Source organism: Chiroxiphia lanceolata, chromosome 2, assembly GCF_009829145.1.
Source record: "Chiroxiphia lanceolata isolate bChiLan1 chromosome 2, bChiLan1.pri, whole genome shotgun sequence".
NCBI classification, from domain to species: domain Eukaryota; kingdom Metazoa; phylum Chordata; class Aves; order Passeriformes; family Pipridae; genus Chiroxiphia; species Chiroxiphia lanceolata.
Window position 1 is genome coordinate 35,458,799 of NC_045638.1, and position 17,254 is coordinate 35,476,052.

Below are 17,254 nucleotides of genomic sequence, written 5' to 3' on the forward strand. Positions count from 1 at the left end.
GGAGCACACTGGTGCTGCAGCTCCCTTGTGCATTTTGCCTAAAGGTTATTTTTTTGCCGTATTGCTATACATGACAGATATAGATGATAATACCCAAAATGGCAACATATCTGTTTACCTTTGAAACAAAATTGTTCTAAAATAAACCCTACATATGTATGTTTTCAAACACCAATTTTTTTGGTGTTGTTTCACTCTAATCCACCCAAAGGGATTTATTAATAAGAACGTGGGTTACCTTCCCCATTCTGGGGTGGGTCACAACATGTTTAGATGCTAATTGCATAAATCTTACTTGATTGCTTGGATTTGCTTGACTGACTTTCAGGACCTGTGTAAAAGGAGGTAAAATTAGTTGGTGTTTCTTCTTGTAACTGTAAGTCTTTGTTACTTCTCCATTAGACTGTTGTTTGAAAAGTTGAAGCCTGAATATGTTGATCTTGATAAGTGTTGATCTTGACTGAATGGATGGCAGCCCCAAGGGTATAGGGTAGTCAAATCCTTGATGATGGTGGAAGACTTCAGTACTTGTCATTCCTCTGAAAGTGTTAAGTTTATCCCATGCATTTGACTTCATTTCTTTTGTGTCCTGCTTTCAAAATCTGGAGCTCTTCCTATGCCATTGCAAAGCCAAGAACTCAAATAGTTCACAGCTTCTTGCCCTGTGTCAGGCAGCCATACCTGTCAACTTTAAGCTTACTTTAAAATCAGGCTTTGTTGCTGGGGAAGGCTTAGGTTCACTCTTAACTCTTAACTTATTTCCCCCGTAAGCATGACTGCTGTAGTATAAATACAAGGTGTATATTCCATTAAGCCATGGATTGGGCAACTTCATGTTCCAGCAGTATGTTCATGCCTGCTGGAAAGCCTTGGCAGCTGTGGAAGAGACCTGAACCCTATTCCACATACTGAGTCCCAAGAAGTTCCCAGGGTTTCTTCCAGTGTTCTGCCTCCTTTCTTGAGTCTTAAATCACATGAGGAGACAGGAGGAGAGTTTTCTCAGTTGTGAGGATGCACCTCTCTTGTTGCACTCAGTACCAGGAGAGATTTCACATCTGTCACCATGTATCCCTTTTGTCCTTGCAGAGGTGCCAGGAGAATAGGATGGAGTGGGAAACCCCCTTGCTCTGGAGGTTGTGTAGGGTTCTGGAGTGTATTAATCATCTAACAATACAAGGGAGCATGTGACCTCTTCCTGTTTGAGGAGGAGAACCCTGCTTATCACAGACTGCTTCGAGCAAGGTCTGAGCTGGAGGGTAAGAGGTTTGTGGGCCAAAGCTCCTGAGCCTCCCTGTACTGTGCAGGAGCTGGTTTGTGCACTTTTTGCACATGGTTGCCTCACTGTGGCTGTTGGCAGTGGCAACCAGGAGTGGTTTTCCTCCAGGCCTTGTGAAGCAAAGAAGAACATGAGTCTCAAAAGGGTAAGACATCTAAGTTCCTGCTATGGACAGTGTTACCACATATTCCTGTTCTTGTCCTTAAAGAAAAATGTCTCCTCCTGTATCTGTGTGAGGGCCAGTGAGCCTCTGTATTTAAAAGCCTTTTGGCCTGCAATTTTCTTTTTGTCTCCTGGCCTCAGCCCGCGCTAGGTGACTCAGGAAGCAGCTTATTCAAGCTAGAGCTTCTCCACAAGAGCAAGGCAAAGCCCTTTAGTATGATTATTGTGATGCTTTCCATCTGCTTACTGTCTGCTCTGGGAAAGTAATTTTCATAACATTCGAGTCAAATTGCTGGAAGTAATTGATATTAGTAACAAATGATTACCAAAGCTGTGACCATATCCATAATCTTTTTCTAGTTGGCTCTATCTTTGCAATCTATTCAGTGACCTAGAATAAGGACGTAGGCATAATTAGGTATGCGTATAAAAAAGATCTGATAAGTTATGTGGAAGCGTCATCCTTAAAACTGACAGATAAAATGGGAATTTTTGCAGTTGCTTCCAAAATTGTGAGAGCAGGATTCAGTGCCACGAGGCTATAAACACAAACTAATGAGAATTGATTATTGATCAGGGCTACCTGGTGTAACAGACAGATAACATAGAAATGCCAAAAATAATGTTTTGCCATTGTTTCTGCCTATCAAAACTTCCTACCAAAAATTCTCTGTCAGCTTTCTGCCAGAAGTTCTCACCAGAGCTTCCTGCTGGAGTTTTCCTGCCAAAAGATCCTGCTATTGTTTATGGTTATCACATCTCTTCAAACATCTGAATAGGGCTACGTGCCAAGAAATCACATACAACCTCCTTTGACCACTATAAAAGTAGAGGAAAAATTTGGGAAAACCAGGGGATAGAGGCGTGGGAGAGAGAACTGGCTACTGCGGCTGAGAATCTATCCCCACCTCTCCCCTCACCTTTCTTCTGCCACTGCATACTGCCCACCTGTCACCAGAGACTGGAACCTTGCTGGCCTGGAGAGGACTGAGAATCACCGTGCAACATACGTGAGTTATGTCTTATCCCTCCACCCTGACCAGATTTCTGAGGGCTGAAAGGTGCGGCTGAACCGGGACCCCTGCACGGCCAGCCTGGGACACAGCTCTCGGCTTGAGTGGTGGAACAACTCATCCTGGCTGCATTCCAGAGAACCAAAGCTGTCAGGACACCACCCCCCCACGCCCCCCACCCCTGCAGTAAAGAGATAACATCGAAAAGCAGCAGAGACAGAGAAAAAAAAAAGGCAGAAACAGCTTCTACCCCGGCCGCCCACAGGCCAGCTCAGTGGAAAGGTGGTTTTGGCAGTATCTTTGTTTCTAGAAGTAATCTTAGCATTTTCCAACTTTTCTTATTTTTTCCTCTTTCTCTTTGCATCTCTTAACAATCAATAAAATCAGTTTCGGCATCAGCAGATAACTTGTGTGAATTTTAATTTTACTCAAAGGGAATATTCAAATTTGAAGTTCTTTCTGCAACATTCAAGCAGATTGTAACACCTGGTCATCACACTAGTGTCAGCTTTAGAGCAGTTCTTGAACATGTACGGTATCATGTAACAGACTATTGTGGCTGCTCATATTTGACAGCAGAGGTAGAGATGTTGTTAGATTTTATATAAGACAATAATTCAGCCTAGTAGTTTGGCAAATTCCTTACTTTGTAAATGGGTGGGAAAAATTGACCACTCATGTCTTGTATTACTATACAAAGCAAATTTGTCTTTATTATACTAAAGATGAAATATATATCTGTGTTTTGAACTGATATCCTGCCTTTGAGGTTTGGTTATTCTGGGTGCAACACCTATTTCATTAAGCTTATGTTGCATTCTGTTGATCTGGCCCTTCCCCCACCTCATGAACATGTTATTTGCAGAATGTGTTTTTTTCTGCTTCACAATAAATTTGTAGAGTTCTCTCTAGTGTTTCTATAAAGCAGCAGTTTAGTTGCAGTTGATTCTTCAGAACTGGGTGCACAGAAGAGATCTATGGAGTAACCTATGTTCCTATGTGAACAAGTATTGTTGTTAAAAGGAAGTGTGCCTCCATTTTTAATTTTTTTTTTTTACTTAATCTAATATGGGGTTCTTGAGGCTTGTTAGAAGTGGTACACACCGCACCACCATCCTTTCTTCTTTAATACCATTAGATGGCACAGAAAATTAATTCGATCTGATTCCCTCTGCACCCCTGAGTACCTCTGCTGCCTCACAAAAAAAAAAAAAAAAAAAAAATCACAGATTAGCTCAAGCTAATGCTTTGCATAGTAATATGTTATAAAACTTTTGAAGGGCTAAGGCTGATTGGAATTGCTCTCTAATTGATACCTAATCTGGCTGCATGTGCACTATGGCACCTGTAAAGTGAGCTCTTCCTGCTCTGGATGGGACGTACAGGGGTGCTGTCCATGAAATTGGACTATTTGTAGGACAATATGAAGTAATATGTCACTCCCAAACACTGCCAACAAAGTGTCTGAAAAAGAATTAATCACCTTCAGACTAGATTTTCCCTGCAATTGCACATGGCTTGCTGCCATGGTTTAACCTCAGTTGGCAACTCAGCTCCAGGCTGCTCACTGATTCCCCCCTGGTGGTGTGGGGAGAGAATTGGGAGGGTAAAAGTGAGAAAACTCATGAGTTGAGATAAAAATAGTTTAAAGTAAAGCAAAAGCTGCGCACACAAACAAGGCAAAATACGGAATTCATTCACCATTTCCCATGAGCATGCAGGTGTTCGGCTCATCTCGAGGAAAGCTGAGCCTCTAAAATGGCCTGTACAAGGCAGTCGCTTGTCCAGAGTTTTCCTTTGTGATGCTTGACAGAGCACAAGTAATTTCTGAAATCAGCCTACCTTAGCTGCTATCCATCTTAGTTTTCTTTTTGCATCTCTCTCTCTCTTTAAAGCATCTACCATTTTTTGCTAGTGAACTTGGTTATACCCGGGGAGTCTATGCCTCTTCTATACTGCCACCTTCCTCTGACAGAGATCTCAATGACTATTTGGTTGAATTATTCATTGAGGGATTATTTGCAGGCCACAAGTTAAACCAAGAACAACTCTGGATTGCTTAAGATGGACTTTAAAAGACATTCTCAGCCAGAGTTTTTACTGAAAGTGAAACTGAATAGAGTGTTTGCTTAAAAAATTATCTAAAATACAGGATTTCCTGCCCACTCCAAGTATTTGCAAGTAGTATATGTGATGTAAACAGGAGAAGAATTAAATTAGTTGGTGTCAAAAAATGATAGAAGAGATAGTTATGTTACTAGGAAAATACATCTATTGTAACATGTGAGAAGAATTAGAAGTTGCAAAGAAGAAAATGAGCATTTTGTTAAAACGAGACTTTGCATTTCAAATAAAAAGTATGATACTGAGCATCTTGGCTTTTTAGAATTGTTTCAAAAAAGGCCACAAACTGTATCATCTTAGTGTATTTCCAAGCCATCTCTTATAAACTGGGTATACTTAGAAGCTTAATAATGATAGTGAGGCACAGTTGTCCTTTTTTCATAGATAATTTCTTACTTTCAAATGTTATGCCAAAATGATATGATTTTTTATTTTTGTGTAGCATTTGTCTGTAGTGAGTCAGTTAGGCAAAGGAAAATGTATCACCAAAATAGAACTGTAGAGGTGAAGTAACGGTTTTAACCTGCACACAGAGTTTTCAGAGAAAGCAAGCCATTACAATTCCATCTTCATGAATGCATTTGTAGCTTAAAAGGAGCTTAAAATTTAAGCCTCACTGATAATTTACTTGGAAACAGAACACACTGCATGTGGCTTTGCATCAGTCTGGTGTGGGTTATTTGCAACCCTCCACCCCTACGTCTCACTACCAGTAGTAATCCCATTAGATGATTATGACTAGTGTTCTCAACAGACAGACTTAGTCATAACTGAGAAAGAGCTTCAAGTGAGTTTAGTTAATTGGGTGGTCATTTTTTTACTGGAGACCCTTGTACTCTATAACTTTGCCTTAAGTGAACGTGTTTATGGCCAGTTAAGGTGTGCTAGTCTGCAACAGTGCACATAATGGTCTGTTATTTAGTCAAAACTACAAGAATCAAGGGTTGAGCATTTTTGTACTTATGAATCTGTAACGCAACTGTACTAAATGTCACTGAAATATGTGATTACCCTCTGTGGCTGAGTCATTTGAGGAAAGTGATCTGTAAGCTGGTGAGAAGCATCTAGCTCTTCTTAGACTTGTTTTGTTTAGCTCAACAGAAGAGAAATGTGTGGGGAAGTTTGGCTTCCAGTATGGTTGATAGTCTGGGGTTGAATAGTTGTTATGATCGCAGGAGTGGGAAATTTCTCAGTTTGCATGGAATTGCAAGCATTGCATTTTGTTTCTCAGTATCAGGCAGAATATGACTTTAGCAGAGAAATATTTTTTTTTATTTTCCTACAACTTTCTAATCTTTTTCGCTAACAATGTTTATCTTTGGCTACTGATGTGTGAATAATCACACTATTTATTTCTCTATTTTCATTGGAGGAGAGGGAAAGCTATTGAGGGAAATAAGTTGACTTGGTTACTCATGCAGGTGGAGACTTAATGAGAAATTTTTAAACTTTCTTTTCCTGCAGAGCTGTCTTTGGAATGAATCTGAGGCACTAAAAAATCTGTAGCATGTTCACCAAGAGAGGGTCTAGATTTGTCCAAGTGAATGAACTCTTCAGATTAGCTTTTTGCATATGCAGATGGAAGTTCCTAAATAATAACTGAGCTCATGTGCTCTCCTTGAGGTAGGGATAGCAGGGGAAAGTGTTCATTATGAATGTACCTGTGTTCTTGAAGCCTTTGGTGTCTTGTTAAATGCAAGCTGCACAGATTCACAGTCACTCTGGCAGAGAGGTGTGTTGTGATCTCCACAGTACAAAATACACAGAATATTAGTGTCTAAGCTGTTCTGAACAGTGAAGTCTGGTGCATAGCAAGAAAATAGCCCTATATTTATAGGCTGTGTTGGCCAGGATGAGGAGCTCTACATGTTTCTACAGATTGTTGTTTGCTGTAACTCTTGTATGTTTGAAGCTACTACTCTGGTAACACAGGAGACCCTGAGGTGTTAAAGCTGGAGGAACAGGTACTGTTTCTGAGTTTGTGTACAGAGGGGAAAAAGGCTGACATCTTCTTGGCTAAGTTTAACAACTAGCTCTTCAAGTAAGTTGCTACTTCACCACTGGCTAAAAGAAATATAACCTCTTTTGGCTAAAATGCAAGGATCTGAATGGAAAATTCAGATTCACAGAAGGATTATACGGTGGAATCTTTCAGTTGAAAAAGTTTCACTGCATTCACAAAATGGTCAGAAAGAATGTGTGACAACTTTATACTCGGCCTGTTTCTTCTAGAATGAGGCAGGTTCAAAAGAGAAGCACAGGACTAACCTTCAGCTTCTTTATATAAACACAAGCCTAGGAAGGAATATATAAACACTTCCTAGGAAGGAAGATAATATGAAAAAGTTGTGTTGGGATAAAATCATGAAGTGCACTCTTTAACTGTACACTAAGCTGATGCACAAAAAATGATGAGCTACATCTTGATCTCTGTATTGCTGAAGTTTAGCCCATTAATCACTGAAGCATGGAGAAAGCTGCCACTGAAAAAATGCTAGTTTGTAACATTTTGCCATCACTGTATTACCTGAGTCAAGTCTCATTTAGCTTTGTTGCCTGAAGGATCTCTAAAGGTATGATGTAAAAACTGTAAGTCTATTCCTTGATGGAAAGGCTCCTTACTCACCTGAGAGTTGCAACATCTGCCCAAAAAGTTAAGATGGGCAAGACTTCAGGCATTTACAAGCTGGAGAGATGGACAGCAGGGCAGAAAGATCTCAGAAAAGTAATCCGGAGGGTTAATTTTCTGATGAAATACCTATGAGGTATGTCCTGCATGAAGTTGAAGTCTACACCACATCTTGCACTTGGCAGTCATTTCATTGTTTCTTCCCAAGGGCCTTCTGCATGCCCATGGTTAGTTTTGCAGAGAAGGTGAGGAAGACTGCAGCAGCCAGCTGGAAAATGTAGAACATTTTGTCATCCCTCAGCACCCTGTTCTGCCAAAACACAGCAAAGCACAAGTAGGTCACCCCTGCTGTGGTGTTGCTATCAAAGAGGTATTGATTTCTAAGCTGTTATGGGGGGAGGGACCTGGAAAATACAGAAAAGTAACAAAAGTAGACTTAATTCCTCATAGGCCTCACCTGAGTGATCACTGTCAGAGCAAACTAGTCACAGCAACAAAGCAGCAAACAGATTCTTTCAGCTTCTCTTTGAACTGGCTGCTTCTGCACTTAGGGGTGGGGTCTACCCTACTGCCAGCCCCAGGGTCCCCTGCACCTGTGCCTTTCATAGCAAGTTTCAAGTCATGAGTAAGACTCTGCTTTCGTTTATGGACTCTGGTGCATCGCGCTGAGTTCCAGTTCTTGATGCTTTTCTGTGCTGATTCCTGTTTTGCTTGTTACAAGCTTTCAAGTGCTTCTGAAGTACCAGCGTCTTAACTCACTGATGAACCAACGATACAAGCTTCAATCCACATGGCTTCTTTAGACTTATACTTGATGATGGAAGATCCAAAGAAACAGCTGAACTGGGTAGAAAGACCCATCAAAGCCAAATAACTCAACTAACGTGTTTTGTAACCAGTGTGTTTCTCACAAGCAATAAGATTAAGTGGATCAGCTGGCATACTTTGTGCCTAGTGAAAAGAAGCTTATTTAAATTAAGAGGGCCAGGGAATCTGTGTCTCAGTCCAGAGAGAAGATGGGTTCCACAGAAGACCTTGACTACCCTCAAATCATTGTGCAATACAGCAGTGGATTTTTAGTCTCAAAGGTAAGAAATATAACTCAGTCTTAGAAAGACAATGCTGACAGAAATATTCAAGGATTTCACTTTAGGTCCTGAATGTAAATCTTTGGAAGAAGTGAAAGAAAGTGTCTGGTATAATGACTGTTTTTCCAACCGGCATTTTATTACAGCACAAAGGTAGAACTAGTAATTCCATTCTGCATATTGTTTACGTTATTTGCCTTTCTCTGTGTGTAAGCACATGGGCATAAAATTATAATATATAGTGAAATGGACAAATTTTTTCCTTAATGTACTATTTAGTTACTCTTCTTATTGTCCCTTTCTGCACCTATGGCCAACACGGCAAGAGAAGGAATGCTCCTTGGGTTGTGCAAATACCATTGCATCTTAATGCTCCTAAAAGATGGAGCTGACAGTAAAGAGAGGAAAAACAGATAATGAAAAATTACTTTACTTTCCGAGAAAGGGGAGCATCCAAGGCTTTCCAAATTAACATGGTACTATGTTTTTGAGAAACGATCTCATCTTTGATTAAGCCATGCTTTACTCAGAGTAAAATGAGCTTCTTTGCATAGGTATCATTGTAGATCAAATTGTATATACAGGCAGTCAACTGAGTTAATGCCTTTGTTGCTGTCTCAGGAGTGTTTGTGTGACCAGAGTAATACTTGTAAAGCTGACTGTGTACAGCTAAAGAAGAATGCTTTTCTTATGTATAGTTAGCTATGTCTGTCTGAAAGTTGCAGGTTGTTGCTGGAGAAGTTTCACACTTTCTCTATGGAAAGACAGGGTGATTTTGCTGGCCTAAATGAAGCAGTTCTTCTGGCTGAGAGGAGACTCCCTGCTTCTGGGAGACCACCTTCACGTCAGTCCCTGAAAACAGGGTCCATAGAGTGGGATATTCCCCACTCCACGGTTCAGTGGAGCATGCATTAGATCCTTAGTTAAAGAACAAAAATGTAAACAGAGAACAACCACCACCATCCAGTCTTACCCTTGTTCTTTCCAGGTAAAAAGCAAGAGATATTGTGAAAATGTGCTCCAAAACTAGGGAAGAGGAAGGAATATTTATACCCAAAACCTCGTCTCTAAATGTGGACTTTTGTGAACCAAAAGCATTGACTGGTTTCACCCAAAAAGAAAAAAAAAATGAACAAAAAGTGCATTGCATGCCCTGTATGTTATATCGGTGCTCAGATCAACTACATTTTAATAACTGGACTTATTTGTATGAAATAAAATTTTACATGGAAAAAATATTATTTTGTGTATATTTTCTCCAATAATGCAGTTTGAGAAATTCAGTAGGATTTACTGATTTCACCTGATCCCTCAGTCCCACCTTTCCTTACCCCCAGGTTATGTTCACTGCCTGTGAGTTGGGGGTGTTTGATCTTCTGCTGGAGTCAGGAGAACCTCTGTCTTCAGATTCCATTGCTTCATGCTTGGGTACCAGCACCACTGGGATGGAAAGACTGCTGGAGGCCTGTGTGGGACTGAAGCTCTTGGCAGTAGAGGTGACAGAAGAAGGAGGTAATAAAGGCAGAGGAAGGGGAATAAACTAAAAGATTTAAACCTCTGATGGTTTTTAAATGAGGTAAAATGTGTAGGCAAAGATGATACCTAATATTAGGTAAGTTAATGTAGCTGGAAGAAGGAGGAAATCACTTGGGATTCACACTTCAGCTGGAAGAGAAGTGACAAATGTCAGCATAATCACAGGTGTAAGGTAAAATCCAGGTGAAGGGCTCTATATCCCTAAACTTCTTTGTGCAAGAGCCTCATGTGACCTTGGAGGCAATATTCAGGATCTATACAGAGTTGGTCTCAAGAAATCTCTGAGGTATGGGCACAGTTTTAAACTTTAAAACAAAATCCTAGGGTGGATGGGCAACAGCATGATTTAGAAACAGGTTTTGGGTTTCTTTGAGTTTTTACCATTGTATGAACTATTTTGATCAAAACTGAGAGGTAACATAAGTTTGTGCTTGCATGAGAATCATTGATTCCACTTGAAAGAAGGGATCTCTGGCCACCAGTCAGCTGGTTAGGGCTACCCAAAGTCTTAAAAATTGTGTCCCCTGCTCTAGCTTGTGTTGCCATGCTCTTGGTTAGGGCTTATAGCTGTTGCCCAGTGAGTTTAGGGAGAGTAGGATCTGTCTTTTATATTCCTTTGGTATCCCAGTCCTGTGGGTGAGTGATGCCATCACAGATGCATTGGAGGAAACGGGAGATTTCTGTGAGTCCTTTAGGCATTCTTCTGTCTGCAGAAGGTCCTGCCCTAGTGAACTGAAAGAAGGTAGGTGTAGCTGACATGCTGTTTTGGGGATTTGTCTCCCAATTGCTGACCTTGATGATCAGAAAAAGACTTCTATGCAAAGAGTTCTTATTTAGATAGAGCACACTTAAATCTTCCTCTGAGCACAGAAGCCTGTAGGTAGATAACGGCACTTGTAAGGCATTCTTTTTGCACTTCTGGAAAGAAATGTTTGGTTCTGCAGTTGAGTGTAGGGAGATACTGTTTACTCAGACTGAATGGGGCAACACAAATTTCAGCAGACCTCACCCACTGCTCATTGCAGTTGAAGGATTTGATTGCAGAAGTAATGTGGTTGTGTCTTTGGCATCTTCTGGCAATAAATACCATGCTGTACAATAGACTTGGCAAGGTGATATATCACACATGTTAGTAAATATATTCATTTCACCCTTTAGCCCTCTACAGAAACACAGAAATTTCCAACATCTACCTTACAAAATCAAGCCCAAAGTCTCAGTATCATATGATGATGTATTATTCCAATACAGTCTACTTGTGCTGGCAGCACCTGACTGAAGCTGTGAGGTAAGGAGGAGTGTTGTGTGCTGTATGTTGCAGCCTGCTTTGCAGCATCTGCGTGGCTGCTCTGAGTGGTGTGTTTCTGAGAAAGGGCTCAATGAAGATGCTGGCTTGTTCTCAGAAGTTAAAACCAGTAGGTAATTTCAGCTGTTAACATGGTTGATATGTGTTCTTCCCCCCCACACACTTGTTTTCCATTTGTGTGTGTTCTTGTTTTCCTTTTCCCTCTGATTATAGAGATGATCTAGAAATCAGATTTCTGTCTATTTCACCTTCAGGAAAACAATTTATCATTACAGTGGTTCTTACTTGAGGGCGTATCACCAAAGTAAATAATGAGTAATGATGGCTAACAATGCTTCTGCTGCAAAGGTTTATAGGAGTAGTTTAATATGTGTCTGAAGTCTTACTTGTTCCAGTCCATGCAACTGATGACCAAAAATGGTGTGTATGATGGTGATGATTGCACCAGTCTTGTACTTTTACCTGAGTTGTGTTCCCATAAATTACAGCTTCCTAGAATGTTTTATGTTGGAAAGGACTCTAAAGAACATCTCCTTCCAACTTTCCTACCATGGACAGGGATACCACTCACTAGGTCAGGTTGTTCAAAGGGTCACCCCAATGTGACCTCGAAAAGAACCAATCATTCTTGTGAAAGGTTGAGAAATACATCATCATGTTTTGGGACGGTAAGTGAGGGTGCCTCTAGAGTCAGTGCAAACAGACTGACATATATTCTGTACAAAGCTGAGCACCTTCCACGGTGATGCTCTAGCTGAAACTACAGCCCTGAGGTGTATTTGGGATAAAAGAAAAGACATCCATGCTCATATGCATTTTTGACTGCTATTTTAGAGAAGGAAGAAACCAATATGAAAGAACTTTTGGCATTTCATCTCAAGATCCTTTTGGAGCAATGTACAGGTAACTATTAGTATATTTATAAAAATTTTATTTTTCTTATTGTAGATAAAAATAATGTTTTTAATTATGGCTCAGGATAATTAAATATATTGACAGGAGAATCCCTCTCATCAGAACTGTCATACAATGTTTTCCGTTCTCAACAGTATCAATTACCAAGACACTGTCTGATATTTCGAATAGAAGTATATAATTTCCTAATCTGAAAAACATATCCCAAATCTCTGACAGAGGCAATGGTAGTTGAAGGAAAAAAAAATCCCTTGGAAGCCTGAGAATTAGAAGTAAAATACATGTTAAATGGTAGATTTCACTAGTCTTGATTCCCTATTTAAATGCATGAATTCACAGCTGTACACTCCTGATACAGTACAATTCAATGAAGGTTTATGTGCAAAGAGAACATATTTCATGTCAATAAAAGCAGAGATTAGTATTTATGTTAAAGCTCTTAATAAGTTATATGATAAGAATCACCAAGAATGTGATAAGTAACCTTCTCTATGTGCTATGTCTTTTTGTATTACTAGATCAGAAGAAGAAATGTTAAAATTCATGGCTGGCCAGAACTCAGTATGGAGTATATGTGGCAGAGATGTTCTTGCTGCATTTGACCTTTCTTCTTTCACACAGATCTATGACCTGGGAGGTTAGTGTCAGTAGATCTTCTTTAACTAGCCTCTAAACTGTCTTTTACAAGCTTTGAAAAGGAAGATAACTTCTATGTTATATGATGGGCAAAACAATGGAAAGCAGAATGTATTTCAACAATAAAAGGAACATTTTACTGATTTGGTTGGGTTAAAGACAGAAATGTGAGAGTGATGAGAGCAAGGAAGCTGAATGCTTTTCTCTACAGAGTCTCAGTTATGTGAGCAGTCAGCCATTCCCTTGTGTATGTGGCAGCTTTGACAATTTTTCATGCCTTGCTTGATACATTCTTCCAGTGCCAGGCTCTTTCCCTCCTCTTCAGTCGCTGTCATTGATATACTGCCTACAGCCTGTTATCCTGCAGCACCCCGCTCTCCAAGCACTGCTCAATGCTGCCAGGATTCATGGGATGGGTCAGGATCCACCTCCATCACTTCCCCAGCACCTGCTTTAGTGGTTGTTTATCATTTTTCACTTTCCAGCACCCGGAGCTGGGTCTGGCGGGGAGGGTGTGTGAGAGCTGTAAAGGGTGGGGCTGACCCAGAACAAAAGGCACCAGTGGCCTCTACCATCCCTCCATCTTCCCTTTCAGCAACACATGGGGAGCAATGTACATTGTCAGGTTCCATGAGGCTGAATCCACCATTGCCTGCATGATTTCATGGGGGTGTTGCTGAACAGGTTGTTTTTGTGTCAGTGCTAACCTTCTTTTGCTCTCCCCAAAGGAGGCGGAGGAGCTCTGGCCCGGGAGTGTGTTTCTTTGTATCCCAATTCCACAGTCACAATTTATGATCTACCAAAAGTTGTGCAAGTGGTCAAAGAGCAATTTATTTTCCCTGAGGAGCGTCAGATCGCATTCCATGAAGGTGGGTGTGGACAGTGGTGTAGTGTTGCCACAGCTGTTGCTCTCAAGCCCCTCAGCTCTGCTCAGAGGTAACACACCGGAGGCTCATGTCTCCAGCTGCCCCTTATGGGGGCTGAGTGTCCCAGGCTGCAGCCTCCCCAACCCAGGTCTGCAGCTGTCCCAGGTAAGCATCTGTAGCTATCAGAGGCACAACTCAGTTGTTCAGCAACACAGAAGCTCTTTATTGCTGAACATAACTATTTGAATTTTTTCAGTACAAGGGTACATTAACAAAAAAAAGCATCCTGCAGTTTTGAAATCTGCCATACCTTGTTATAAATTTTCCTTACACTTCCCTTTCCTCCTGTGAAAACCTTTTGGCAGATGTGAGAGATGCCAGGCCTGCTCTGAGCAAGGGGTTTTCCTTGTCTCATCATAATTGACTTTCAAGTCCTACGACATTTCAGACCATAAAAGTGAATGAGCTAGCTCATATTCCTCTTGCCCAGTCCATTGATCCTTCATCGTCTCATTTTCATTCTCATCTATGATGAAAATGCGTGTAGGGAGATATTATTTTTAATGTGTACAAAAGCCTTCAAAGTGTTGGAATGGCTTAATGTTGCTTGATGCTCAGAGAGAGAAAAGAAACCTTGAGGAGAGAAAGAAGTGTATAAAAACAAAGATGAAACAAAAAGGGAGAAGAAATGACGAAGTAAAATGCTGAGAGAAAAATCTGAATGCAGTACACCAGGTACTAAATAAAAGGCATGATGATGAAGCTAGTGCTAGGAGGTGAGAGGTATGTATTCTAACTTATGTATTTATGAGGTAACTCTCTGATTACTGAAGGTCTTTGAAAATTTTCTTAGATAAGGGAATATTCTTTCCTTTTTTTCATGACAGAAATCATGAAAACATATTCCTTAGTGCTTTATGAATTTGAATTTATTTCACTGGAGAAAACCTAAACTCAAATACTTTCCTTTGCCTCAAAGGCTGTTTCGGGGTGAGCTGCTGCTTTTAAATGTTTCATATCTTGAGGCTCAACAAGAGTAAAATTCCCTATGCAGTGCAACATTGGACTCCAACTGGTAATTCCATTGCTGTTTGATATGTGTGATAGACATGGCAAGCCCAGAACTGGACAGAACTGAAAATATTTGCTTATGGGTTCTTGCTTTACAGGAGACTTCTTTAATGATTCAATTCCTGAAGCTGAACTGTATATTTTATCCAAGATACTGCATGACTGGGATGATGACAAGTGCAAACAACTACTGGCAAAAGTCTACAAAGCCTGCAAACCTGGTAGGTGTGAGCTTGTAAAGAGCAGAGAGACTCTCGCCTATCAGTAACGGAAAGCACACCACTCTTAATTCTCAATTGGGGTGGCAGAGTCTCAGTGTAGGGGCTTCTTGGTTTGGTCTTTTGCTTTCCTAAGCCATCCATGTGAAACTGAGCCAAATAAGGCCAGGTCTAAGATCTCTTTGTCTGGCTTCCAGTTTTTGTCTCCTCTACGGGGACTCCTCTTTCAAGGCACTTAGGTGTAAGAATTGAGGATTTTGGATATTGTTTAGATAGGAGTATGCATTGTAGGGAACCAAACAGGTGTTCCAGTTAGAGGCCCTGAAACAGCAGCTCAGCCAGAGGCCTCTGAGATAATGCAGGAATCCACTAAAAGACCTTGGGCAGCCTGGGAAGGAGAGAAAAGAAGCTGCTAACTCCTGCGGAGTTAGTAAAAGTCCCATTAAGCATTATATTGAACCCTCAGAGCTTCAAAAGCACTGCCTACAGAGACAGGTTCTCAGCAAAATCAGTAAACTCCTGTAGATTTTGGCTGGGGGAAGCTTCTGTCCCAGCCATAGCATCCCCTTCAGTCTTGTTATGTCACTATCTACATAGCCAAGCAGAGACATGGTCCAATGCTTTTGTTCTTTCATTGTCTTCTGTGATGCTGAAATATGACTCAATGTAGAGGCTGCTTCTTCCTGAAACTAAAGGTTAGGATCTGTCCTAGTAACAGCTCAAAAATAGCTTCTCAGAGCTCAGCATGTTCTTCATTGCTCTTCATTCAATCAGGTGGTGGAGTGCTGCTGGTTGAATCGCTTCTGAATGAAGATAAAAGTGGGCCTTTAGAAACCCAACTGTATTCGATGAATATGTTGGTCCAGACAGAAGGAAAAGAGAGAACAGCAGCAGAGTACAGCAAGCTCCTTGAGGCAGCTGGCTTTGGAGTGATCCAAGTCAAGAGGACTGGAAAACTCTATGATGCTGTTCTAGGAAGGAAATAATAGTACACCTTTTATGTACCTAGCAAGACAGAATAAGTGGGGAAATGTGCTATTCTCTTAGAGGAGAATCATCAACATAGCTTTTAGTTAAGGCAGCCAACTTTTTTGTAAGCTGGTACATTGACAGAAGAATCACTAATGACAAAACTTGAATGTGCATGTACTGCAAGTCCGGCAGCCTGACCAGGCTTGTCTTTGGATCTTGAAGGGAGAAAAAGAAATTAACATCTGTTCCACAAGAGAAAACACACAAAAGAAATGTGCAGTGTGTCTGCTTCAGATTTTATCATTTTCTCTGATTTTAACACTGTATCTGACAAAAGCAGAGATTAATTTGTACTTGAATTCCTGCAAAATAAAACTGTTTCCTGTACAGAACTCTCTTACATGAATTTTTATTCCTGAGGAATTTATATAATAAAACCAGACCAAATTATGTCTTCTTTTGGTTAGTCTTTTCAGAGTCCTATGAGAAATCCTATCTAAGTGTTGAGGAGTTTGGCATGAAATAATGATATTAATTTTCAATTTCCTCTAGATTTTGATTTCATTTATGAAAAATAATTTTGTACCTTAGTGATTGTTTGAAGCCCTGGGATTCTCTTTACAGGGTTGCCAGGAGGATGATGCAACAAAGTCATTCTGTTATGCACTTGGGAAGTCCTTACTGCATGCCTCCTGCTATTCCTTTAAATCATTTGGTCAAGCACAGACTGCCATTATCCACCCAGTTTTTGGAAGCAGAATAAGAGATTACTGAAGTGAGAAACATTTAGAGAAGGCATCAGAAAGTCATTCTCTGCAGTTGCTTCTTGAGTGCTAATTGCGTTTGCCCATTAAGTTGGATAGTAGAGGAGCTTGAGACAGTTTTCTCAGTTGGCATCTAAAGGAGCCTCCCACTACTACCATTGTAGGTGGAGCACTGGGAGAAAGCAGCCTCAGTACACGTACATATGCAGAAATAAGGTTTCAGTCTTATCACAATTACAGAGACATGGTGGGACAGCATGCATGATTGGAATGTTGGGGTTTTGGGTTCTTTTCCTTCTAAATAACAAACACTGTGAGGAGGACCTGAAACAAGTGCTTTGCTGCATGCAGGCAAAGTAAATAGTACCAGAGGGCCCAGAATACCAGAGGACCCAGGAGTACAAATTGAAATCAGACATGATCCACTTCAGATAACTTCAACAGGTGGATAGAAACAATGTAAGGCTGAATTTGGATACATGTAGACTTGTGTAACAGCCTAGTTCAGGTGTCCATGTGTGATCCCATTGCAGAGATGCCTCTAAGGAGAATGTAAAACAGCAATGAACCCAAACTATTCAGTGTTTGCATTTGTTCAGAACTGGGTATGCAGAATGGAAACCACTGGTCCTTGTATTTGTACGTGTGAGCATTTTTGATTATTGTTAAAAGGAAATG

General features: G+C 40.6%; 1 protein-coding gene across 1 annotated transcript; it reads left to right on the plus strand.

Moving 5' to 3' along the window:
* The first annotated feature begins 7,414 nt into the window (after positions 1-7,414).
* Positions 7,415-16,191, plus strand: ASMT (acetylserotonin O-methyltransferase). Its single transcript, XM_032680228.1, has 8 exons — positions 7,415-8,292; positions 9,630-9,804; positions 10,987-11,116; positions 11,969-12,037; positions 12,568-12,686; positions 13,414-13,554; positions 14,721-14,843; positions 15,615-16,191. Exons 1-8 carry the CDS (start codon positions 8,221-8,223, stop codon positions 15,824-15,826), a joined length of 1,041 nt encoding a protein of 346 aa, XP_032536119.1. The 5' UTR covers positions 7,415-8,220; the 3' UTR covers positions 15,827-16,191.
* The last annotated feature ends 1,063 nt before the right edge of the window (positions 16,192-17,254 follow it).